This window comes from Desmodus rotundus, chromosome 4, assembly GCF_022682495.2.
Source record: "Desmodus rotundus isolate HL8 chromosome 4, HLdesRot8A.1, whole genome shotgun sequence".
Classification (NCBI taxonomy): domain Eukaryota; kingdom Metazoa; phylum Chordata; class Mammalia; order Chiroptera; family Phyllostomidae; genus Desmodus; species Desmodus rotundus.
In genome coordinates this window covers 133,757,471-133,784,183 of record NC_071390.1, presented here as the reverse complement: position 1 = coordinate 133,784,183, position 26,713 = coordinate 133,757,471, and the positions used below count along the sequence as shown (strand labels likewise).

At 35.8% G+C, this 26,713-nt stretch overlaps 1 protein-coding gene across 2 annotated transcripts in view; it reads right to left on the bottom strand.

Moving 5' to 3' along the window:
• CFAP299 (cilia and flagella associated protein 299) overlaps positions 1-26,713 on the bottom strand; it is a 498,584-nt gene that overhangs the window by 277,072 nt on the left and 194,799 nt on the right. For both annotated transcript variants that reach the window (XM_045187284.2, XM_045187276.2), the window contains exon 3: positions 17,250-17,340. In XM_045187284.2, the coding sequence (XP_045043219.1) occupies positions 17,250-17,340 (91 nt within the window). The remainder of the gene's footprint in view (positions 1-17,249; positions 17,341-26,713) is intronic.

The window sequence follows — 26,713 nt, the reverse complement described above, 5'->3', positions numbered from 1 at the left end:
TGGGAGGCAACTAATTGATGTTTCTTTCTCACATTGACGTTTCTCTTTCTCTCTCTCCTTCTCTCTCTCATGAATAAACATATCCTCAGGTAAGGATTTCAAAGGAAATAAAGAAAATAAGGAAGTTTCAAGAAGAAATTATCAAAATACTGGAAGTTTAAAAAATACTATATTTTCCAATACGATTTAATACCTTTACAAAAATTTTTCTGTAAAACACCAATATAAAAATAAATGTAGCTTTTCTCTTCTGTTTCTGTATGATGCATTATGTATGAGTAGTATTCTTTGGTTTTAAAAACATAATCTGATAAATAATGCCTATGTATAATAAATATACTGTTAAAATTCAATACAAATTAATAATTTTATAAAATATAGCTGAATTTCCTTTATTCATTCATATAGTTTAACGAGTTTATTAAAATACTGTTACATTTTTTGTTCCGGCTAGATGCTATGTTATATTTAGAACTCCTAGTGTTAAATCGGGTATCACACCTTTTTTTCCTAAACATTGTTGAAGAAATTATTCAATAAAACTTCTGAAAATAAAATCACTTTTAATTGTAAAAAAAATGATTGAAGGAATTTTTTAAAATTTAATTTTAAAAGGCCCATAAAATGTAAAAGAATAAAATGGTAGTTATCTTCAAAAATCACAATATAACAACAGCATTTTTATTGTTCCAGAAGGCAAGTAACTAAAAGAAGGTGTTTTTTCCACCCCAGCACTAATTGTTAGAACTCTCTGAAATGTACATAACAACATACAAGAAATAAGTTATCTATCAGTAAAAAGCATTTAAACTATTCTGTCAGAGAGCTAAAAGAGGATTCCTATATTGGAAAAGAGGCTGAACAAGGTACGTTCTGTTCTCTGCATTTCTAAGATGCTGTAATTCATGATAAAACTGCTGTCAAATATATCTGTCCCTGTCTCCTCCCTCCTTTTCTTCCTCTCTCCTGCCCTCCACAATCCCTCTCTCTCCCCTGACTCCAAAAAGATAGTAATAGAAAATCAGTTCCCTTTTTCTTAATTCACTTTCATTCAGGTTAGTCATACAGAGACCTAAAGTGATGGGACCCCTCATTCAGGGGCCTGATGTTGAGGGATGTGTATTTCATGCCTTGTCAACTCTACTTCCCCCGAAGGAGAAAGTATTTTGGAACTGGATATTCCTCCTCCCCGAATATTTCTCCAAGAATCTTGGATAACTCCACTACCTCTGAGAACACATGAGAAAATATGAGCATAACTGCCCTTGCTAGATAACTGAAGAAATATTTCCTTCCTGATTACAGGTGCCAAAGTGGAATGCAGTATCCTTTAAATGACACCTTCTCCATCAGGTCTACAGAACCAGCCCCTAAACAACAGCACTTTGTTGAATTATATATTCATTTTAGCGTATTATTCTCAAAAATTGAGCTGTCATTTTATCTGATTATTTTTTACTTTAATCCAATAAGGTAGAAAGCATTTAGATTTTAAAAAAAAAGTCACTTCAGTCCTGGCCTATCAAGCAGCATCTATCACAAAGCAACAAATATATATAAAATGCTGAGCAAGTCTCCTGAACAAAATGCCCAAAGAGTCCCTATATCCTTGCTACATATATTACTTTACCTAGCATTCCTAGTACTCTTTAAAATATGAGGAAATTTGCTTTTGCTTTTTTTAAATTTTATTTATTTATTTTTAGAGAGTGGGAAAGGGAGGGAGAAAAGGGGAGAGAGAAATATCAATGTGTGGTTGCCTCTCATGCACCCACTACTGGGGACCTGCCCAAAACCCAGGCATGTGCCCTGACTGGAAATCAAACCAGCAACCCTTTGGTTAGCAGGCCAACACTCAATCCACTGAGACACACCAGCCAGGGCAAGAAATCTGCTTTTTCAAAAATTACATTAATATGTGAACAGACTATTTTACATACATATAAATTATACAAATGTATGAACATACTATGCATCATCAAACATTAGCAGCTTATTAGGGGGGATATAATAGTATAATTTTGCTTTAAAAAATAAAGCTCTGTAATTGCTGAGTACCAAAACATACTTATCATGATTAATAGAAGGGAAGCAGTTATAGTTGGGCTTATTTATGGAGGAAGAATGGAAGGAGGGATGACAGGAGGGAGGGAAGAGGAAAAAGACTGCATCCAACATGAAAACTGAGGTTATCGGTCAAGCCCTGCATAACTCAGAACTTAGATATCGCAGTTATATAAGAGTCAAGAAGTGAGAGGTGGAGCTGGGTAAAAGAAGGTCAATTGAAAATACACTCCATCTGTATGGACAAAACTATCAAGAGCTAGACAGGTATGTCCTCAAATGCCTAGATGGATCAAAGACTAATATCTATTGAAGTCCTTGTGGAGAATCAGAACAGGCATTTATGCCATAGAACAAAATCTTCCATATTTCAGAGGGCTCCTGCCTAGTGGTGAGTTCCCTGGCCAATCATAGGTTAATGCAAAACCCATCAGAGCTTATAGTCAGCTTTTATGTTGACTTTTTCTTAAATATGAATGGCTAACCTAGGGTCACTGAAAACTTGAGAAATATCTTAAAACATGACAGACACAAATATATACAAAAAAAAAAAGACTTACCTTGGAAGAGAAAGAATTTAGACAACAGAGAAAATTAACAAATAAACAAAACAAAATGAAAAGCTGTAATCTCCTCAGAGATCACTTAAGAACACAATACTAAGATGAAAGAACATCAGTTAGAACTGTTCAATGTGCCTGTTCAGCCTGTTTACTGTCAAATGACAAGACCGTGACAGTAAAAAGAGATGAAGAATGAGCAATAGAATCAATTAATGCAGATGCTGGGGCAATTTTAGAATCAGGGAAATACCCAAATATTTAGAAACTAAATAACAACTTTTAGATAAGCCAGGGGTTATAAAGAATCCAAAAGGGAAATTAGAAAGTAATTCATACTGCATAAAGAAATGAATTGCACAAAAATGTAAACATAACACATCAACATACCTATTGAATCTAAAATAGTGCTTAGAGGGTAATATGTGGCACTAAAACACCTATAGAAGAAAAAAATGTCTCCATACACCAAAATAAACTCAAGATGGATAAAAGATTTAAATATAAGATGTGACACAATAAAAGTCCTAGAGGAGAACTTAGGCAGGAAAATTTAAGATATCCCAGGTAACAATGTTTTCACTGATACATCCCCTAGAGCAAGGGATATAAAGGAAAGAATAAACAAATGGGATTTCATCAAATTTAAAAGCTTCTGCATGGCTAAAGAAAACATCAACAAAATGCAAAGGGCACCAGCCATAGAGGAAAACATTTGTCAATGATATCTTGGACAAAGGTTTGATTTCTAAAACATAGAAAGAACTCATATGACTCCACACCAGGAAGACAGACAGGCCAATTAAAAAATGGGCAAAGGACACTTCCCCAAGGAGGACATACAGAGGGTGCATAGACACATGAGAAAATGCTCAACATCACTAGCCATCAGAGAGATGCACGTTAAAACCACAGTGAGATACCACTTCACACCAGTCAAAATGGACATCATTAACGAATCAACAAATAAGAAATGCTGGCAAGTTTGTGGAGAAAAGGCAACCCTACTACACTGTTGGTGCGGCCACTATGAAAAACAATATGGAATTCCTCAAAAAAACTACAGATGGAACTGCATTTTGGTCCAGTGATCTGACTGCTGGGATTGTACCATGAGAATCCTGAAACACTAGTTCAAAAGAGCCTATGCACCCCATTGTTCATAGCAGCGTTATTTCCAGTAGCCAAGTGCTGGAAAGAGTCTAAGTGCCCATCAGCAAATGAGTAGATCAAAAAACTGTGGTTCATTTACACAAAGGAATACTACACAGCAGAAAGAAAGGAATTCCTACCCTTCATGACAGCATTGATAGAAGTGGAGGGTATTATGCTAAGTGAAGTAAGCCAGGCACTGAAAGACAAATACCATATGATCTCACCTATAAGTGGAACCTATTCAACAAAACAAACAAATGAGCAAAATATAACCAGGGACATCAAAGTAAAGAACAAACTGACAGTGACCAAGGGAAGCTGGAGAGAGGTGTGTGCATTAAAGTTCAATTTGCAATTTGAGTGAAGTTGTCTTCAATAAAAGCTGAGTGAATAATATAGTTACTCTGTGTGAGTCTTGTCTGTTCTTTGGTGCTGGGCTGCTCAGCAGGCAGCTTGCCAGGCAGTTGCCTTTATAAAGGCAACTTACAAGCTTTACAAGTCTTTCCTGACTTATAGAAAGACCGTATCACAAACATATGCTCATGACAGCTTCAATGGCCCCTTGGCTTTGTATCTCAGCATTTCTAATGTCAGTGCCCAATAGAGAGAATCCTATTGGCCCGACATGAATCAGTCATCTAGGTAGATAGGAAAGGCAGGATACCTGTGGCCACTGGAGACCCTCCTTTGGATCTGGGCTCCCTTCCCAGAGCAACAAGAATGTTGTGAGCTGCTGCTCCAAGGGCTTCCCTCTACGTTGGATCTCCTGGCTGCATCGTTTATTTCTTTATAAACATTTACTAGACATAAACTCACTTATTTAAAATTTTTCTACAAATATAATCTGTTTTGTGCTTTCATTTATGACTATGAATTATTTCAAACATCAAGAAAATTATAAGAGGTTAATATAACTAATATTATTAACATAACTACCCTAAATAATACCCATTTGTTAACATCCAACTAAACAGCTTACTCAAATCTTCACATGCTCCCATACTGGCATCATAAATTTTACAGAAAGAAAGCATTATATAAAAGCATTTTTTCAATCCTATTCTTCTGCCCTCTTTTGTTCTCAGTCTCCTCCTACCTTGCACAACATAACCACTTCCCTAAATTTGGTGTGTATTGTCCCAATGCAGTTTTTTTCTAGAACATGAGTGTATCCATAAAAAATGATCAATTATTGTGTATGTTTTCAAACTTCATGTAAATATTTTAATGATGATATTTGTTGAGAAGTTTCTGTGTTCCAACCACTTTGCCTGTGTCAGTTCCTTTAATCCTCACACCTGTTCTACTATCTTGATACTGTTACTAACCCAATAGCAAGATAAAAAAAACCTGAGACACAGAAAGGACTAAAGCTTGTCACTGACTGAGAGAGTATGGTCTTGTACATATCATTCTGGCACATACATTTTTAAAATTTTTTTATTTTTACTTAACACGATATTTTAAAGATGATTCCATGTTTACATACAGACTACACTTACTTTTTCACATTGATTGCTGTGCAATATCCCGTTTATATATGAACTACAACTTGTTCTTGGTTTACAAACATTTAGGTTATTTTGTTATTCTAAGCAATGCTATAATGTACATACTTGCACTTGTCTTCGTGAACATGATTAACAGTTTCTGTTAGAGACATATCTACTAGTTTAAAGTTGTGAGCATCAGCACTCCCCTTCCATCTCTGAACACGGTTTCTTCCTCCTACACATCCTCACCTGCATATGAAAAGATTAACTTTTTAAACTTTTGCTGATCTTGTGGGTGTGAAATATAACTATTGTAATTTTCATTTATCTGATTACTAGTACAGTTCAGCATCTATCCATGATCCAGTACCATATTTTCTCATATATGTTATTATCTGGTAGGACTGGTTACCCACAACATTCTCCTTCTTTTTCAGAGTCTTCCCATTATTTTTAGAAGTTTAAATGTCATTTTGTTCATAAGAACTTAATTAAGAAATAATTTTTCTGTGAATAAATGTTTTACTTTGGAAATATGAGACAGCGATAATATAATGTGTACAAATGTATATGAGGCAGATAACAGAGTCAACTGGTAGTTTGTCAATCACATTTCCTTTTCCTCCTGGTACTCAGCTAGTCTACACTTCCTAGTTTTCCCAAGTAAGATGTGGCCACGTGACTCAGTCCAAAACAGGAGAATGGGACAGAGCATTATAAACCACACTTCCAGGCCTGACCCATACAGAACTTTCTGCATGATTCTTCCCTCTCTCTTCCCTGAACTCATTCTTAATAGAGAATTTTCAGAAGCTGTGTAATAAATATGATAGAGCTTATCTATCAATATAGTTCCCTGAATGAGTGCCTGAAACAGAAAAAGCCCTACCATGTGTTTAAAATACACAGGTAACTGAGCAAAAAGTGAGAGAGCAATATATTTTTATTATTAAAGCATTAATATTTGTTTTTCTTTTTTACACAGCTCATTTTACCATAACCAATATATTATTTCCTATATTTATAGGTATACAGGTCCATAATCCATTACCTGAAAGCTCTGGAGACAGAATTGTTTTAGAATTCAGAATATTTTGACTTCAGTAAGGGAATATGACAGAGAAACATATGAGTATGTTAATCAGCTTTCCCAGGTATGCCTAATTCAGAATCCAATAATCAAACACATTCGTTTTTCTGCAATGAACTACAGGAATGTTAACACTAAATGAGATAAAGCCCACAAATTACCCCATGTAAGGTTAGGTTTCATTGCCAAATTACTTTATTCCAAATTTTTAAAAATCCCTTCATTTTTAGAACTTTGCGGATTTCAGATTGGTGGTTAAGGATCTGTGAACATGAAAGCTCACATAAACTTTTGCTATCAGCCTACCTGTTGTGAAGAAGTCAATGGGCTTTTTTTTTATCATTTTAGTTCTATTTTTATTTATGAAGAGCAATGCATTCTTAGGAAATTCATATCTCTGGTGTCCAAACTTTTGAAATCTCTGGGCCACACTGGAAGAAGAGTTGTCTTGGGCAACACATTAAATACACTGTGACATGTAATCACAAAAATATCCCATGCTGTTTTAAATAAATGTATAATTCTGTGTTGGGCTCCATTCATAGCCATCGTGGGATGCATTCGGCCTGCAGGCTGTGAGTTAGACACCCCTGGGCCTAAACAATCTTACTGCACTTCACTATTAGACAAATATCTAAGGTAACTTATTTGCATAAAGCATTGGAATAAAATAACTCTACAATGTAGCAAAGGGATTCATTTTGCAAATTTTGGTTACCTTATATCAACTATTTACTGTTTTTTGTAGTCTACAAGAGCCAAAAGCATCCAAAAAATTTGCACTACATCTGAAAATGGCTGGTGTTCAGAAAGTAATAAACTCCATCTCTATTCATCATGATAGTGGTTATTACTTATAATTGCAGACATAACTTTTGTGAATGCAGCCAGACACGGTGCTGGTTGCTCATTTATGAGTGCGTTCACAGGTTTGATTTTGTCAATCCACACAAAACCGCACCTGTTCTATACAGGAGCAATACTAGTGTATATAAGGTTTAAATGGCAAAGTTGATTATATGTGCAAAATTTCTGGACCTGAAAACCATATTTGGACTTCTGATTATTCGTAAATGAAGCTGCATTTGCAGTGAAATACATTTTATTTTACTTCAAATGACTATGGAAATGGGACACTAAAGAAATAAATTAAACTTTCATATACAATGATTGATAAATGATATACTAAAGAAACAAACCGTATTATAAAAATAATGTAAGTATTACAAATATTTGTCTATATAAGATTACATTATTGAAAGAGTGACATTCATTTCTTTCAAAAATGGCAAAAACTAAGCTTTTGTATTTGCAATGCACAGTGGCAGTGTCCCTCTTGGATCCCTTTTCCCAGGCTAGTCTGCCCAGCTCCAGATGCTGCAGGTGTTAAAGGCTAATGGCTCACACCTGCACTCTCCTCAAAAAGGACGGCCCTTAGTTGACAGGAGTCACTATACTCCCTTTTCCCCCAGCTCCTTGGCAGCTAGTGATTAATTGGTGGAGACAGGAAAGGTGCAGAAGAGTGTGTATAAGCACATCCCCTTTGCCTCAAGGCAGAACAAACTGATACAACTCATGCTCCAGAGCTCCCTGTGTGAATGACTGAGGCTAGATTTCCACTGAAACCACCTGATCACACAGGGACCTCAGGGGCACGAACTGTATCAGTTTGTCCTCTATGCCATCATGCTTTCCTCCTGCCCATTGTGGGTTTCATATGGAAGAACTTTCTCACCAAATCACTTGCACTAAAATCTGCATATTAGGCTCTGCTTCTAGAAAACCTGAATTAATACAACACATGTTACTTATAATTTATTGAACACCAATTTATTGAAGGATTTGGCTTCTCTGTGCTTTAAACATTACATAATTTTATTCTAGAAGTATCTTAGCTGTATGATAAATATTATCACCCACCACATTGTGAGTGGGGAAAATCCGACTCTGAAGAGTTGAGAAACCTGCGTTGAGCTAGTAATCAGTGGAGAATCCAAGAATCGAAACTCAGATTAATATGTGTCCATAAGCTCTATAGAATTTCTCGCTGCCTCTCCATCATATTTTTAACCAGGGAATAAAAAAAATTAAATATCTCTTCAACTGTACATTTTTTGGTGAAATGGAAATTGATGTGCATTTATTTTCCACAAACATTGATGTAATTTGTTTAAAATGAAGGTAAGATTGTATGAGTCATATAATTTCCATAAGGGTCTATTAGTGGACAAGCATGGATTCGATTAAAAAGGAAATAAACATCCATATAATGCCTTCATTTTCTTAAAAGGGAACATTTTATAGATGTGGGAAACAGCAAGGAGGGAAAAGATCGTGTCAGCGCAGTGTCGCTGGTCATATACAACGCCATCTCATGTTTCATAGCGATTTCAGCACAGGAAATGGGTATATTAGGAACTGCCTAATTCATCGGTTTCCCGACCCACGTACACTGGTTTCTTTGAATGACTCTGAAGAAAGAGCCGTAAGCAGTGCTTTTATACCAGCTTCAATAATGCACATTTCAAAGCTCAAACTAGCCGACCACATAACTGTTTACATAGTCAACATTCAGTGGGAAAGTAAGTGTCAACAGGTTCCACTTTCCCAGGCGGGAACAGCATGTGACCTTTCATTACAACCCTCATGAGCCTTAGTTTCCTCCTTCTTAGTTGACTGCCATCTGAAAAGCACAGCTTTACCCACTCCACCCCACCCTGCCCTGTAGCCACTGAAAAGAGTTACACAGTGGTACTGCATTAGCAACGCTGTGCAAAGCACCCATGCCTTTTCCATCTTTGTTTATGGCAATAGCAAAGTGGTTTGCACAGAGTAGAAAATTTATGCAATGGAATGTGGTTTCCTAGAACATAAAAAAATTTCTATAACGTGAAGTGTTTTTTCTTAGTATTCTGATTGCTATGACGTTTTGCCAACGACCAATAATCTTTAGATCCTTCATAAAATCTGTCAACATTAAGTACCTGATTTTCACAGGGAACCCGTTCGACCATGTTTTCTAAAGGGAGTCTCAAAACTACTCAATGCTTCCCTTAAAAATTATCAGCAAAAGTATTGCATATTTTTTAAAATTTCTATTTTATTCACAAGTATAGCTTGAACATTATAATTTCCTTTTACTGCAGAATCATACTATGTATTAAATACTTGTCATGTATCATGTAATGTGCCACATGTTTAATCTACATTTTCTGTTAAATTCTCAATATTAAGATGAAAGTACTCTTAATCTCGGCATTACAGAGCAGGGCATTACGGCTTACAAAACTTGTATATAGTCCTTATGCAACCTGTAATATGGGGTAGATAGTAAATCTGGAATTCGAGTGTAGTTATTTCCAACTTCTGTGCTCCACCACCAAACCACAGTTCTTCTAAATCTTCTAAAGCCAGAATCACATTTCTCTTCCCATTAAAAAAATTATCATCAACTCATATACTCCATGGAGTACCCCAAATAGGAGCATGTGGGTCACACTAAAAAATTCCTTCTCATCTTTTCCTACCTCAAAACAAGGAACATAGTTTGCAATTATCTCCTAAATTACTCAAATTTGTCTGTTCCCCACCACTCATTCTGTCATTTCTTTATCACAGCCTTTTATTATCTATTGTCTGAAATGTTACAAAGGCCTCTCAGTTAACCTCCCTGTTCCATATCTCATCCCCCGACCGTCAGACACATACTTATTCTCACATATTGCTGCCACTGTACTTCTAAAATACATCATCACTAATCATAGCAACCGTTTGTCCAAGTTTTTTCATGGATACCCACCATTTCTGAGGCAATGCCTATGCTGGATGGTGCTCACCTATTTGGCTTTCTTACCCTCTTCCCCACATACATTTGAGAAGTATTTCCTAGGTAGAATTGACTGGACTTGGTGACTACCTGGATGTGAGATCTGAGGAGTGGAAGAGGAAAAGGTATTTAGTTTAGTTGCATATTAAATGTAAGTAACTAAGGTAGAGCAATATGAAGATAAACCTGGGGTTGAGTTCAGGAGATCTTTTCCTCCAGCTATCTACTAAAAGTAGTATCTCAACAACTTTTGTCAAAGGCCAGTCAAACTCAGTATCTCCACAATCAGATTCATGCTGTGTGCACCCCATTTCTGAGCTTTGAGTGTACCATATCTCAAAGAGTGGCAGCACCTCCATCCAGCTGCGAAGGCCCTATTATCCATGGTCCTCCTTTTGCCTCAGCCCCTCCTGAGCCATACCTGCCACCACACCCTGTCTAGTTTATCTCCTAAATAGCAATCAAATCAAGTATCTTCTCATCACTGTCCCTACCCTCTTCCTGGTCCCTGCTGTCACCTCATCTCCTCTTATTTGCTCTTACAATGCATTTATTGATATCTGCTCTATCGTCCCTAGAACTTATTCTCTATATTGCAGGCAAACTGATCTTCTCTACCTGAAAATCTGATCACATTATCTCTTAACCCAATTATACACAGAATTTTTCATTTTTCCTTCAAAGCACCTATCACAATTTCAATTTTTATTGTATGCTTACTTAATTACACTTTTTGTTCCCCAAGCAACTCTAAACTCCATTAGGCATTTGCTATCCATTGTATCTCCACAAGCTAGTACAATGCCTGGTACAGAACCCGTTATCACCATTTATAGCATAATTAAATAAATTAATGAACAGGTGGCTAGCAAAGATCTAGGCCTTTGTTTTGGTAGCAAGACATATATAGTCAGTGAGCCCATGGGTCTGAATGATTCACCAAAGAAAATGTGTATACCACAAGAGATGCAGTGCAGGTCCAGTGCAGGTATAAGGTTGTCAGCCCAAGAAAGAGACTGAGTCAGAAGACAGTAGGAAAACTATAAGATAATTATGTCATAGACACCAAGATAGGAAAGAAAAGAGATTGATGAACTATGTAAATATCTCAGAATAGTTTAGAAAGAAATTGGAAATTATTGTCTCAGAATAATCCATTTTGCTTCTTTAATTTCTATGTAGTCTTTTTATCATACAGTCATCATACATGGGCCTCTAAAATTTTCCTCAGTCTCTCATACACATGATGTGCTCTTAAGATGTTACATCTTCATTCAAGCATTCTTTGTCATTCTACCATTTCTATTAAGACATTTCTAGAAATCGCAAGAGAAAAAAATCCTTAATCTCAGTCTTATTTAAATATTTAAGCTTTTTGATATTTTCACTGATTTTTCTGAGAAAATGCATTTTGCAATACCTCATATAGTAATGCGATGCATTCAGTTTTCTGTGATTTTTCATATCCACCTGCAGGACTATGATTTGCATCAGTGCTGTGAGTTTTGGAATACCCAGAGCCAAGCCTTTGCATGTGCTTTTCCGAGCACTTGTCATAAACATGTACTGAATTCATGCCTCACGGTGGGGGTAGAGTTAAGAACTTCATAGCATGAGCGGTCAGGAAACAAGAAATCTGCTTACACGTGAGAAGGAAATAGTTAATCATTTTAGTCTTTAAAGAATTTTAAAAACTAAAATACATGAGGTAGAAATGTACTCATACACAAAGGGTGCACATTTAAAATAAAATTAAGTAGTTATATTAGTAGGAAAAACATTCTGTGCACCTGTCATATGAAGTACTACATAATTAATCCTTTTGAATATTTTTGTACTTGCACTGCACATAAAGCTCAATGTTTTGTCCTAACTAAATGCATGGAACATCATAGGCATTTGAAACAATATTTCAGAAAAGATGAAAAGAAATGTAGATGTGTTTTTATATAGTGCTTACTATATGTATGTATTAATAAGCACATGTATTAATAAGTAGACATAATTAATATCTAAATACACAATATGTATTATATGGAATGAGACAAAAGTAGGTTTACAGTTGTTTGTATGGAAAATAATGTAATAACTAGTAAATAATAATACAAGAATAAACTGTGCTTTGTGTGTTCACAACTGTAGACCTACATTTGCCAACTCTGTATATGAAATTCAGAGGCATTCATGAAATAGTATGGATTCTTAAATTAAGTTGGGTTAACTCTGGATTGGTTACAAGCTTTTAAAAACACATTTAAAGAAATTTAAATTAAGCTACATTTAAAGAAAATTCCCTAGGAAAATTGCTTTGGAATTAATGCTTCAAGCCTTATTAGGCCACTCAATTCAACTATGTCAGTTCTGAAACCGTATCATAATTTTTCTTGTATGTAGTCTTAATAAGATGAAAGAAAAAGAGCAGCAAATGTGCCTCTGAGTTGAAGTTCTCCATTTATTTTGCACTCACACATTATGTAGAGAAATGCTAATGCTTAGGAAATAGTCATTTCCCTTGGAGATCTCAGACCTCATAAAATTCACATATAATTTCTGCTGACAGCAAATTAATATAAATTTAAATCTCATGAATATTGCATATTTTATAGGACTACTTTTTAAACAAGTATATCCATTTAGTAAATGGCTTTTAAGTAAGATTATGACCCTAATTAGATCTTTCTATAATATGTTGTATTCTGTTGTAAATGGTATGCTATAAAACCACTTGGAGTCTATTTTAGTACAAGAGTAGAAAATAGAAAATTAAGCATTAAGTGCCAACTTGATACCAAAATATATATTCTGCTGATTATAATAATACAATAAATTCAAAGGCACAAATAAATGACCATATGTTATACTTACAGTTAGCAAGCTATGAGACTGACAAAATTCTAGTTTCCAAATCAATGACCACCCACCCAACATTTTATGCTATTTAGCATTCTGAATAAAAGTTAAATTCAGAAACTTCTCTAGAGCAAAAAGAATTATAATGGTGTAATTAAGCATTTGGAGTGACAATATAGAGAAAATACGTATGAACTTCCCACAGAGCTATCTCATCTCCCCAAATCCAAATCCCCCCACCTACTTGGCAGAAATGCCTATCGCCTCTTTGTTCCCTCTGGCTGTAACCACGCTAGCGGCTTCCATCTCTCTCCAAGGCAAACCCTTCCCTGGTGCTCTGGATCCCACCCTCCTTTTAAGGAATTCTCTTCAGCAAGGATTCCCTGTCTCCCCTACCTCATCAAAAACTATCTGTGTACTTGATCATTCCCATTAATGTAAGAAACAAGCTAATATTATCCTTCTTAAAACACAACAAAACAAACTTCCTGGACTTCAGGCCCTACACCAGTTGTTGCATAATGTTTATGCTACACTTCACTGCAAATATTCTCAAAAACAATTGCTTCTCCATATCTTCACTTATACACTTTTTCCTTTTCTCTACCTACTCCAATGAAATATTTAACCACAGCCCTCCACTGGAATAGCCCTCACCAATGTATTTATTTATCCAGCCATAAACAATAATTTTTAATCATTTGTTGTGGGCTAAATTAGGTACCCCCAAAAGTTATGTTGAGGTCTTAACCCATAGTACCTGTGAATATGACTGTATTTGGAAATAGAATCTTTGTAGATGTAGTAAAATTAAGATTGAGTCATATTCAATTGGGGGGATGGGTAATCTAATATGTCTGTCTTCATAAGAATGAAAGACAGAGATCCGGATGCACAGGGAGAATGTAATGTGATCATGGGGGCAGAGATTAGTGATATCTCTACAAACCAAGAAACACCAATGACTGCTGGCAAAGAAGCTAAGGGAAAGGCATGGAATGGATTCCCTCCTAGATGCTTCAGAGAAAGTATGGTTCTGCCAACACATTGACTTCCCACTTCTAGCCTCCAGTACTGCAGACAATAAATTCCCTTTGTTTTAAGCCACCCAGCTTGTGACAATTGGTTACAGCAGCCATGGGAAACTAATGTATCATCACATTTAACCCCAGCAGCATTTGAATTGGTGAGCATTCTTTCTTTTGAAATTTTGTCTTTTCCCATATTGTGGCATTGCTCTAAGCTGATTTTCCTCATGCCTACTACTTCCTGGTATTGTTAGCTGGTTCTTTCACACATTCCAGATCTCTAAATGTTAGAGAGTCCTAAAGATTTTTCATAGGGCTTCAGTCTTTTTTACCTATACTCTCTGCCTAGTAAACTTTTGCAAGTTCATGACTTTCATACCACTTAGATAACTTTTTATTTAGATTTATATTCTAGCCAAGACTTCTCCACTAGGGTCCTAATCAATATGCATAAATGACCAATCAACTTCTCCATTTGGATATCAAATAGGCATCACAAAATTGATATAGCCAAAGTGGAACTATTTCATTATTGATTCCAGAAATGAGCATTCCTCAAAAGTGACTGTGTCAAAGTACCACCTCATCTGCCTACTTGTTCAAGCCAAAAACCTAAAAGTCATTGTAATTTCCTCTTTAATATCCAATCCATCAGGAAGTCCTGTCTGCTCTTCCTCCAAATCATAGACATGATGTCCTCCTCTATCTCAACCACTACCATAGTTTTTAAGTTTCATCTCTTGCTGGTTGTTTAGAAGAGCTTCCTAACATCTCCTTGCCTGTGCTCTAAATCTCTTTCCCCCATCTTCTTCCCCACACAGCAGCAGCGAGGTCAACCTTTCTGAAGTGTAAACCAGATTAGGTCATTTCTTTGCTAAAGATCATCTATCAACTTTCTATTATAATAATAAAAGAATAAATACAAAAATTAAAGAATAAAATCAAAATTTCTTAAAACCCATATGACTTGGCTGCTGACTCCTCTCTGATTGCATCTGTCTTTATTATCCCCTTCAGTAACTATATTCCAGCCATTTTGGTCTTCTCATCTCTTGAATATGCCTCTCTTTCTTTTATCTCAGGAGATTTTAATATGTTTTTCCTCCCTGGAATATCTCTCCCTCTGAAATATTTATCTGTTTGGGGTGTTTCTCCCTTCATATTTCATGGTTATCTTCTCCATTTCATTCAAGTCCCAAAGATGTCACCTCTTCAAAGTGATTTTTTCTTTATACAGCAATTAAAAGCAACCAAGCACACTCTATTCGATTGCTTTCTATTCCATTTTCTAATTTGATGTTCTCTAAAGCATCTTTCCAGAGCTGAAATTAATTGTTCCACTTTTATTTTGATTACTTATTTTCTGTCTTCTTTTCTAAAATATAAACTCTTTAAGGTCATGCAGTCTGCAGTGCCCCAGTGTACAAGTGACTACAATGGTCTTGGGTTTGAGTAGGAGCACAAGCAATATGTGTCAAGTGGTTTAAAAACGGATGAAAGTTGGTCAAAAAAATACATTAAGTGTGTCATTTAGGAGGCTGTTACGGTAATTTATTTAAGATATAATGGGAATTTAAATTGATTAAATGATAACTTGAGGTGGTGAAAAGTGAAGTGGTTTGACTTATATTTAGTAGAATTTGATAGGAGCCTATACCATTGTGGTAAAAAACACAGACTTACATTCTCCGAGGCACTTCGTGTTTGGTGGAGCTGGTGTCTAACATGAAGCATGTTTTCAACCCTATGGAAACTGATTTCTATCCTTATTATGGATGGAATTTATTCTCGTCAATTTGTTTTTAAAAAATTATTTTAACTTTTCAATTGCAGTTGATATACAATATTGAATTAGTTTCAGTTGCGCAACATAGTGACCAGACATTTATGTAAGTCATGAGAGGACCATCCTGATATTTCTAGCACCTACCTCACAGCATACACAGTTATTACAATATTGTTGACTATATTCCCTATATGCTGAACTTTACATTCCTGTGCCTGGATTTTTTAAAAATATGCATCTTGCCAAACACAATAGATTTTTTTCGGTCCTTATCCTGCTTGATCACTAATGATCAATTGATGCTTCTTGGAAGTCATTATCATAGATTCCTGTGACACCACATTTTTCTGCCTTTCTTTCAATCTTTCTACCTGCTCTTTCTACTAAGACTTAAAAGATTTCAAACTTTGCTGCTGTGATTTGCAAAGCCCTCCAGAATCCAGTCTCTGCCCATATTTCCAACTTCACACCTTTAAATCTCACTCAGCCTACCTCTAAGACACCTGATTTTTTCCCCCTGATTTCAAGTCCAGCTTACTTCTATACAATTATATAGCCAAACTACCATTTTTTTTCTTTGTGAAGTACATTGACAATTTTGTATGTGAAATTTTCAAGGGACCTGAATGTGAGAAAAATTTCAACTTTTTATTGAGAAAACTCTGGTAAAATAAACTTCCTTATACACATATCTTTTTTTATTGCTCTAAATTTTTCATCATATTACTATCATTACTTTTCTGTAAGTCACTTATTATAGTTTCAACATGAAACTGTGTTCTTGACTTGGAACATTTTAAGACTCACAGAAGACCATTATCACTAATATGATATTAACAAAGAATAAAAGTAAATAGTATTCTGAATAGCAAGCTGACATATTTGAAAGTACCACGTTTAAATAAAACAAAAGCATGTCTCTCATTGTGTGCTTTCTATTACATCTCCCAAGGAGGGACTACAAGGCAGACTCTGGGACTATCTTATAGGGGCAGCATGAAATCAGGTAGGTGGGGGCACAACTTGGGAAGAAGTGATGTTGTCACTCCAAGAAGTCTACTAGGAGGAAGTTGAGCTGAAAAGAAAGAGGGAGTTTTTTAATGAGGGACTAGTACAGAGTTGGGGATGACAATCGGTCTGCCAAATATAGGTATTTTTCTCAGCAATAAATATACAGAATCCTTTATTTTCACCATTTGGTTACTTCTACAGATACAAATTAGAATAAAAAATCTACATAATTTCCATAATATATTAATAATAAAAAGCCATGTTATGTCCTTCATGAATTACTTTGGGGGGAAGATATTAAAAGTTATATTATGAACTAACTATATATTATATACTAACTTGTGCCTTCAGTGAACATGTTTAGTTGTTGGATGAAATGTACTCACACTCATTTTTCCATTGCGATTGTCTTCTTCTCTGACTGCCAGAGCCTTCAGAAAATTATCTTGCAGGTCTTTAGAAGTACTTGTTAATGTCCTATAAAAAGCAGGTCTTCAGTTATAATATATTAGATAACAAATACATTTAGAACACTCTCAGGCCATCAATACGCTTCTTTATTTCAAATGACAATTTTCTTATAACACTAAAACCATATATGTACACATTATACCCAATCATTATAAATCATACAAAATTATACTAATCTACTAGATTTCTCAATTTAATTTTATGCAGTTATAGTCTTTATTTACAAATGATTGGAATAACATCTCTAAATAATATACATGCCCATTTTAATACTCATGCAGACAGTTAATTTCATTTACATGCCCCTTTTATTCTTTTATCACACCATGAAAGTTCAGTATACTTATAATCACCACTACCCACAATAATTTTAAATGTACTATAATTTAAGTACAATTTATTTATCTTACATAAGGAAACTAAAATACTATACACCTAAGGCAATTAATTACTGGAACAGATTATTAAGTTTAGCTTTATGACCAGAGATAATCAAGGTAAGAAAGGGAAGTAGGTTATCTCTGTCCCATAAAAGGAAGCATTAAGAATTCAAGAGAGAGACTTCTGGCCAAGATGGAGGTGTAGTTATATACACTGTGCCTCCTTGCACAACCAAAAGAAGGACAACAAATTTAAAAACAAAAAGCAACCAGAATTGCCAGTAAATTGAACTGTATGGAAGTCCAACAACCAAGGAATTAAAGAAACATTCATCCAGACCAGTAGGAGGGGCAGAGATGGGGAGCTGGGGCAGAGAGGACTCCTGGCAAGCCGGCGGCTAATGGAGCAGGCAGTCCCACGTTTGCATGTGGATAAACTGGGAGGAAAAACTGGGGAGCAAGACAGACCGTGCAACCCACTGTTCCAATGTAAGAAAATAAAGCCTCAGAACCTCTGACTGAAAAAACCTATGGGGGTTGAGGTGGCAAGAGAAACTCCCAGCCTCATTGGAGAGTTCATTGGAGAGACCCACGGAGTCCTAGAACATACACAAACCCACCCACCCACCCAAGAATCAGCACCAAAAGGGCCCAATTTGCTTGTGGGTAGCGGGGGAATTGCCTGAAAGGCAACCAAGAGCTGAGTAGCTGAGCAAGTAGCATTGTTCCCTCTCAGACCCCTCCCCCACAGACGGCTCCACAATGCCACAATGTGGGTTGCTCCACCTAGGCAAATACCTAAGGCTCTGCCCCCTACTAGGTAACAGGTTGTTCCTAGACAAAAAAAAAAAGGCCCCCCCAAAAAAACAGATCAAAACTCCAGAAAAAATACAAATTCAACTAAGCAATGAAAGATAGCCAACCTATCAGATGCAGAGTTCAATACACTGGTAATCAAGATCCTATCTGAGTATGGTTGCAAAATAAAGGAGAAGTGAAGGCTATACAAAGTGAAATAAAGCAAAATATACAGGGGACCAAGAGTGAAGAGAAGGAAATTGGGACTCAAATCAATGGTGTGGACCAGAAGGGAGAAAATAAACATTCTATCAGAACAGAATGAAGAATTCAAAAAATGAAGAGAGGCTTAGGAACCTCTGGGTCAACTTTAAACGTTCCAACATCAGAATCATAGGGGTACCAGAAGGAGAAGAGGAAGAGCAAGAAATTGAAAATTTATTTGAAAACATGATGAAGGAGAACTTCCCTAATCTGGCAAAGGAAATAGACTTCCAGGAAGTCCAGGAAGCTCAGAGAGACCCAAAGAAGTTGGACCCAAGGAAGCACATACCAAGGCACATCATAATTGCATTACCCAAGATTAAAGAGAAGGAGAGAATCTTAAAAGCAGCAAGAGAAAAGGAGACAGTTACCTACAAAGGAGTTCCCATAAGACTAGCAGCTGATTTCTCAAGAGAAACCTTACATGTGCAAGATGAGGCTGGAAAGTAGTATTAGAAGTTGTGAAAGGCAAGGGCCTGCATCCAAGATTACTCTATCCAGCAAAGCTATCATTTAGAATGGAAGGACAGATAAAGTCCTTCCCAGATAAGGTCAAGTTAAAGAGTTCTTCGTCACCAAGTCCTTTTTATATGAAATGTTAAATGTTAAATATAACATTAAATGTTAAATGTTATATGGAATGTTTTCTTAGGGACTTGCCTAAGAAAAAGAAGATCAACAATATGAACAGTAAAATGACAACAAAGTCACAACTATCAACAACTGAATCTAAAAAAACAAAAACAAAAACAAACTAAACAAACAACTAGACCAGGAACAGAATCACAGAAATGGAGATCACATGGAGGGTTATCAGTGGGGAGGGAGGGAAGAATGGGGGGAAAGGCGCAGGAAGTAAGAAGCATAACTGGCAGGTACAAAAATAGACAGGGGGATGTTAAGAATAGTATAGGAAATGTAGAAACCAAAGAACTTATATGTATGACCCATGGACACAAACTAAGTGGGGGGAATATGGGTGTGAGGGGGTTGCAGTGCAGAGGGGAATAAAGGGGGGAAAATGGGACAACTGCAAAGCATAATCAATAACATATTAAAAAAAGAATTCAAGAGAGAAATGACTTTCTCTCGAAGTAAGTTTTAAAGGAAATTTATCACAAAAATCTCAATCAAGCAGCATTGAACCACATAATAAAGGAGGTCTAAGAATAATTTACAAAATAACAATCCTTTCCTTACATGGGAATTTCTCATATATTCAACAAACATTTTTATTATTTGCCTACTATGTACTGAGAACAATGCCAGGCACAAAGATAAATGAGATACAATTTGTAATTCCTGTTCTCAAGTTGCCTGTGGTCTCATAGAGGCGAAGAGATACATGAACATTATAATGTCATACCATGTGATAATTGTAATATGGATATGAATGGATATCAGAGGACAAAGAAATATACTACCTATTCAAGCAAAAGCCACTAAATCTTAAGCTTTAAAGCAACTGTTGAACTAGATGTTAAGAGATAAGACAGGATTAGCCAGTTTGGGGCAAGGACAGGGTGACAGAAGGAGAGCAGTATCAGAAACTACAAAGGAATGAAAGAATAGGGATAAAAAACTGTAGAATGTCCTTCAGTAATTGCAAAGCAGTCAGAAAGTTAAGTTCAGGAAGTGAAGGATAAACCATATAGTACTAATAAAAATGAACACTTTCAAAAGCATACTGTTCTAAGTATTTAGTTAAGGTCACTCAGCTGGTAGCAGCAGAACCTGTATCTAAACCTAGGCAATCTGATTCTAGAACTCATTCTCATAACCACTAGGATACATTGCCCTCCCACAACGACCTGTATGCTACTTTACAGAGACTGTGCCTTGCGTTCCAGAACATGTTGAACCATGAGGGTCTTATGTGGGGAGATAAAAATGTCAAGTTTGTGTTTTAGAAAGAACATTCAGTAGCTATGGGAAATATAGCCTGGAGGACAGCAGCACTGGAGGGATTCACTAGGGGGCTAGTACAAAGCTGTACTAAGAGATGATGGAGACCCTGATGCAAAACAGTGGTGGGAAGGAGAGGATAGGTGTGGAAGATATTGAAAAGCTAAAATGGACCTGGTTATTTCTTTTTGTAAAGAGTTAAAGACAGATGACTATCAGGTTTCATTAAATCAATATAGACATGTACATTATGACACCTACTAATTATTTTGTTAATCTAGAAATGCAACACTTTAAATTCATCATAACTCGTCAGCTTTTGCTTTTCTAACTTTATGTGACTTGGTTTGATATTAATACCCACTAATAATTTAAACATCTAAATACACATTTAAAACACACTAATTAGTACCAATGGAAAGAATCAGATATTTGAGAAGTTTTTCAATTTGTCATTCAGTACAAAAATGAGTCTTCCTTATTACAATATACCTGTGTACTGCTCTTATATTAAATCTGTAAAATATAAAATTTATTTTGTCAGTTGCTTGCCCAGTAAAATATGTATTGTTTGTCCATTGCTCACAGGATAATCTTATCACTTGGTCAGTTTCTACCTAATTTCCCACATACGGTTTACATTTAAAACCAGAATCAGTTAGAAATTCTCTGTGACGTTTGAACAGACTTAGTTTTACAAGTTCATCAGTCAGGACTGGTTAGGTTATGGTGTAGTAACAAATGGTCCAATTCTCGATGGTTTACAACTACAAAGGCCTATTTCTCAATAATGCTATGCATTAATAACAGGTTGACTGTGGCTCTTCACCTTGGAGGAAGGAGCAGAGAGGCTGATGAAACATCCTTTATCTGAAACATCTTAGATTATTGTGCAGAGGGAAAAGAGAACATGGCCACACATTGACTACTAAAGATCTGCTTGTAAGAGAAACATGTCATTTCCACTCATATTTTATTGCCCAAAGCCAGCGTCATAGCCAAGCCTGAAATCAATGAACCAGGAAAGTATAATTCTATCCAAAGAAGAGTAGAAAATAGTTGTAAACGTTAGCCTATGTACCCCTGTGCTTGAGACTAGTTAGCTAAGCAAACAAGAGCAATAAAGAAAACACTTTTTTTAAAATTTTTATTGTTATTCAATTACAGTTGTATGCCTTTTCTCCCCTTCCCTCCACCCCACCCCAGCTGAACCCACCTCCCTCCCCCACCTCCACCACCCCCCCCCATTTTGTCCATGTGTCCTTTATAATAGTTCCTGCAATCCCCTCTTCCCACTGCCCCCACCCTACTCCCCCCTGGCCACTTTTTTGATTGAAATTTGAAAGTACAGAAAAGTTGTTAAACAATGTGGTTCATTGCAATATAACCAAATTAAGACCTATGTGAAAACAAAGAGAATTAATCTTCACCTCAAAACACACTATTTCCCTGAAGACCCATAAAACATTCTTAAAATTATAATGGAAGGAATGAAACACATTTCGGTATGTGGTCTTCTGTGACAGTGGTAGACACCTGTTGTTTTTGTCTCTCCGCCATGCCTCTCCTTTGGTAAGAGAACCCTTATTTTTATTTAAGCAATGGTCCTTCCCACATTCTGTAACTTAGTAGAACAATCAATCAAGGTAACTGCTTATTCACAACTTTTACCCACCAAACCTCAGCCAATCAATATGCCTCAAGCTTGACCAATGTCACTGCACCTCCTGAGAATATACAGCAAAAACAGAGAGACCCATGATGGCACGCAGCTGGAGTTGTAGTGACTGCCCTTAATTCCTACTACATAGCCTCATCATTCAACTTTCTCTTCAAATCTATAATAATCAGTGCTCCTCCAATAAATTCCCCTTTTTGATTCAGTTCATTCAAATTGGCTTCTACTTCTCACAAACAAAACCTGTGATTGATAACAGTGATTATCCAGTGAAGACACACCAGAGTTCCTAAACTTTTCCATATAGGAAGTCAACTCCTCACTCCCCTCATCTCCCCAAATACATCTTGTTTTATTGTAAGTCTTTAGAACATTGCAGATAAGTTAAAGTCTAATTTAATCACCAACCACAATCCCAAAACACCAAAGGTAACCATCATTACCAGCTTTGCGTGCATTCTTCAAGGTTATTTTCTATTGTTTACACATATATTTGTGTACCTATAAAAACATATGTAATATCATTTGGTTATTCATTTTATTTCATAATTTGTAACTTACTGTTTTATTGCATTGTTTTTATTGTTCCCAGGAATAGTTTATGAAAGATCAAAATTATCCCCAGGCATATCAGACATGAAAATAGCCAAAAGAATAGATTTCTAGGCACTATTCCTTCCCTAATAGGGAAGGAAGCCCTGATTTTCTGCCAGACCTGGCTCTCTTATTAATAATGGCTGAGGTTTTGGGGAGCTATCTGGCCAAACAGAAAAAGGGAGTAATAGCAGTTGAATTATTGCTGTCTCTGAGCTACGGTAGACACTGTTTTTCTTTCTTTGGTGAAAATGAAAGTCCCAGTTTTTACCTGGGCATGTAGATTTCTGAAATAAAGACTACTTTTCCTAGCCTCTCTTGCAGCTATTTATGTCCATATGACTAACTTTTTCACAATGGTATCCTCGTGAAAATTATGTATCAGTTCTAGGAAGTGTACTTAAAGAGGAAGGGTACTTTTTGCCTATAATTGGAATGCAACATGATGACTGTTGCTCCAGCTGCCACCTTAATTTAAATGGAAGGCCATTGCCATGCAGAGACAAGAGAAAGGAGCGGGTCCCTGACACCTCAGAGCAACAGCACGGCCTTGATTGACACCATATGCATTTCTAGAATACAGGACTGAAAAAAAGTTTACATTTTGTTTCAGCCACTGTCATTTTTGGCTTTCCTGTTATTTTTAACTAAACCTAATGTACGCAGGCACATTCACCCTATGAAATTTGCTCATCCTTCTGAAAAAGATGTTGTGGAATTGGCCTGATAATCAAAGTGCACTTTAACCTTATCGGTAATATTTTAAGGATTCCCCCAGGAGACTGTATTACTTCTGTAACTAAAATAAGTTATTTTTTAAAACACTCATAAAGTTAAGCATTTTAAATGGAAACATGAAATAACGGAACTAAAATTTAAGATGGGCATCAGTCTTTAATTCCTGTTAACTTATCAACTCACCACATTTTTCTGAACCTTAGTTTCGTGATGGGCTAAATTAGCTCCAAGCCCCTAGCAGCTGCAAGACTTGTGATTTAAAATGGCATGCTCTATCATCAGTCACCAAACATATTAATTTATAATCAGTCTAAGAAATGTGACCATTACACTAACAATACATTAAGATCATACTGTTCCTCTTTTACTGTTATTCAAGTCTTACATACACAGACGTACATTATTTCCTACAACATCTATAAGGAAGATAAAAAGTATTTTTGTTACATAAATTGGAAACAAAAAGGATAAAGTCTATAACCCCTAAACTATTTGCAGTAGACTAAAAATGTTATATAAATAATCAGTTATTATACCACAGTACATCTGAGAATCTGAAACTTCTCAGCAAGGGGAAATATTAGAAAAGAAAGTTAATGTAGAGTGTGTGGTTAGGAATTCTTAAATTTTTAACATGCATTACTCTTGCTTAACTAGATTTATTTAACAGTGACCTAAGAAACCTTGCCTAAATAAATATTACAAAAAGAGTTACTTCCTCAAGAAGTGAAGTAGGTCTGTTACAAAATCTCAGGGTTATAAGGTTTATAAAGGCAAATACTCCAGCCTTGTTGTTTACACTCTACCGCTTTCAAAATGGGGTAGAATTCGCATGGACGAATTATACTTTACCAATCTTGTTTAATCATTTGCTGAACAGGTTTAGACAATCCTACATGACTGACTCGAAATACATTTGTAATCTCAACAATTAGGCTACTGGTTTCATGATTTAATTATGTTGTTTGTGTCCCACACATATTTTCTTAACAGACCTTTCTTAAATGTTTCCTTAGCATTCAAGGGAAACATTTTAAATGATCGTGCTCTCAGAAGAAAAAAATGGGAAAATGGTTAAATGGGGAACTTATTGCCAAGAGTTATTTTCTTAATAGTTCACTTATTTTAAAGATAAGGTCTTTCAATAAATATTTATAACATTAATCACCTCAGTACTTTAAATGTACAAATGGGCATGTTCTAATAGGCAAGGTTTGACTCATCACTGTGATGTGTTCTAATAAGCAATTTCTGAATGATCAATAAATCAAATTTGAGATTATATCTTTTAATAGCAATATTTTTTTCAAAATCTATTTGGAAGTCTATGTACTAATCTTTATGCCACATTTTGAAACACATTTAATTATCCTCGAATGAAGCCCTAAAGCAGAATATGTTTATTTTTACTTTAGAGATTATTGTAATCAGCTGGGATTTGGCTTTTAATCTAGATATCATCATTCCCAAGGCTTTATTCTACTATAGTGAAGCCTCAAAATATATCAAAAAGTGATATTTATATCACATATTTTCACATCATAAAAACGATGGGAATGCACTTGAGAGACAGAACCCGGTGGCAGCATTGGGGGCGGGGAGAGGTATGCAACCTTCCCCTGGAAGGGTCCCTGGGAGTATCAGAGTCAGATCTGGAGACCTCTTTGGAAAGCTAATCAGCCTTAAGCATCCATCCAGTCTGGACTGGAATTCTGATCACCTGGTTTGTTCAGAGTTAATGTCGATTTCTTTCGCAGCCAGTGAACTCTGAGGTCGCCTACATTTCATGTTTCTAGAATTCATATTTTACCGATAGCACTTATTCGAATATATAATTCAACCTCTCTGTGCCTCAGTTACTTTAAAATGATGTTTTTATTTACTCAGTTTGGAAAAATTTAGTGGAAAGTAAAAAAATAATAGATGACCAAAACTTTATTATAAAGACTCTATAATGCTATCTGCTTAAGAAATGAGCACACTTATCTATGGAAAATCAGTTTTCAGACAGAAATGGCTTTATTTCCTATGGTAAGTGTATTGACAAAACAATTTATATATACATATATGTACTTACTTGGTCTCAAATAATCTAAATTTGATATTTTAGAGGCCAAATTGGAAAATTAATTGTAAACTTGTTATAAATATAATTTTATATAAAACAATGTCTGGATTTTTAGACAATTCATTTGAGTATTAAATATGAAAAATATGTTCTTATAGTACTTTGGTGTAGGACACCTGATGCTTTCTCAGAGAGAAATAAATCTTGTGCATTTTCTCCAGGACAAGACAACACTTTTTGTTTTGTCCTTTCCATCAATTATAAAGAAAAAAATCTTACTTTCCCTGAATAAAATTTTTTATAAATATCTCTGACACTGGTAAATCTTCACATTTCTTTTCTTAATGTATTATTGTATATTTGCTCTATATTAGTCAGCTCAAGCCATCATAAAAAATACCATAGAATGTATGGCTTTAAACAACAGACATTTTTCTCACAGTTCTGGAGACTCTGAGTCCAAAGTCGGGGTACCAGATGGTTTGTTTCTAGTGAGAGCTCCTTTCCTGGCTTGCAGACAGCCACCTTTTCACTGTGTCCTCATATAGCAGAGAGGGTGCAAGAGCAAGTTCTCTGGTGTCTTTCTCATATGGCACTAATCCTATCGTGAGGGCCCCACCATCATAATCTAAACAAAATTACCTCTCAAAGGTCCATCTCCAAATACCATTCACACTGGGGGGCTAGGAGTTTCAACATATGAATTTGGGGGATAGAGGGCACAATTCCTTCTACAGCATGCTCTTTCTCCCTTCATAACTTATTTCCCACATTTTATTTTTCTTGCCATACTCTGTACAACTTGGAACAATTTCAAGTTTTCCTTTTATAAGGATTCATTTCTTGAGATAGACTTGATTAAGTTACTGAAGTCAGCTATTTGTTCCTCTCCAACTCTCTCTATAAGGTGAAAATGATTTCAGGCCAGGTAATGACAAAAAGACCCAAGTGACA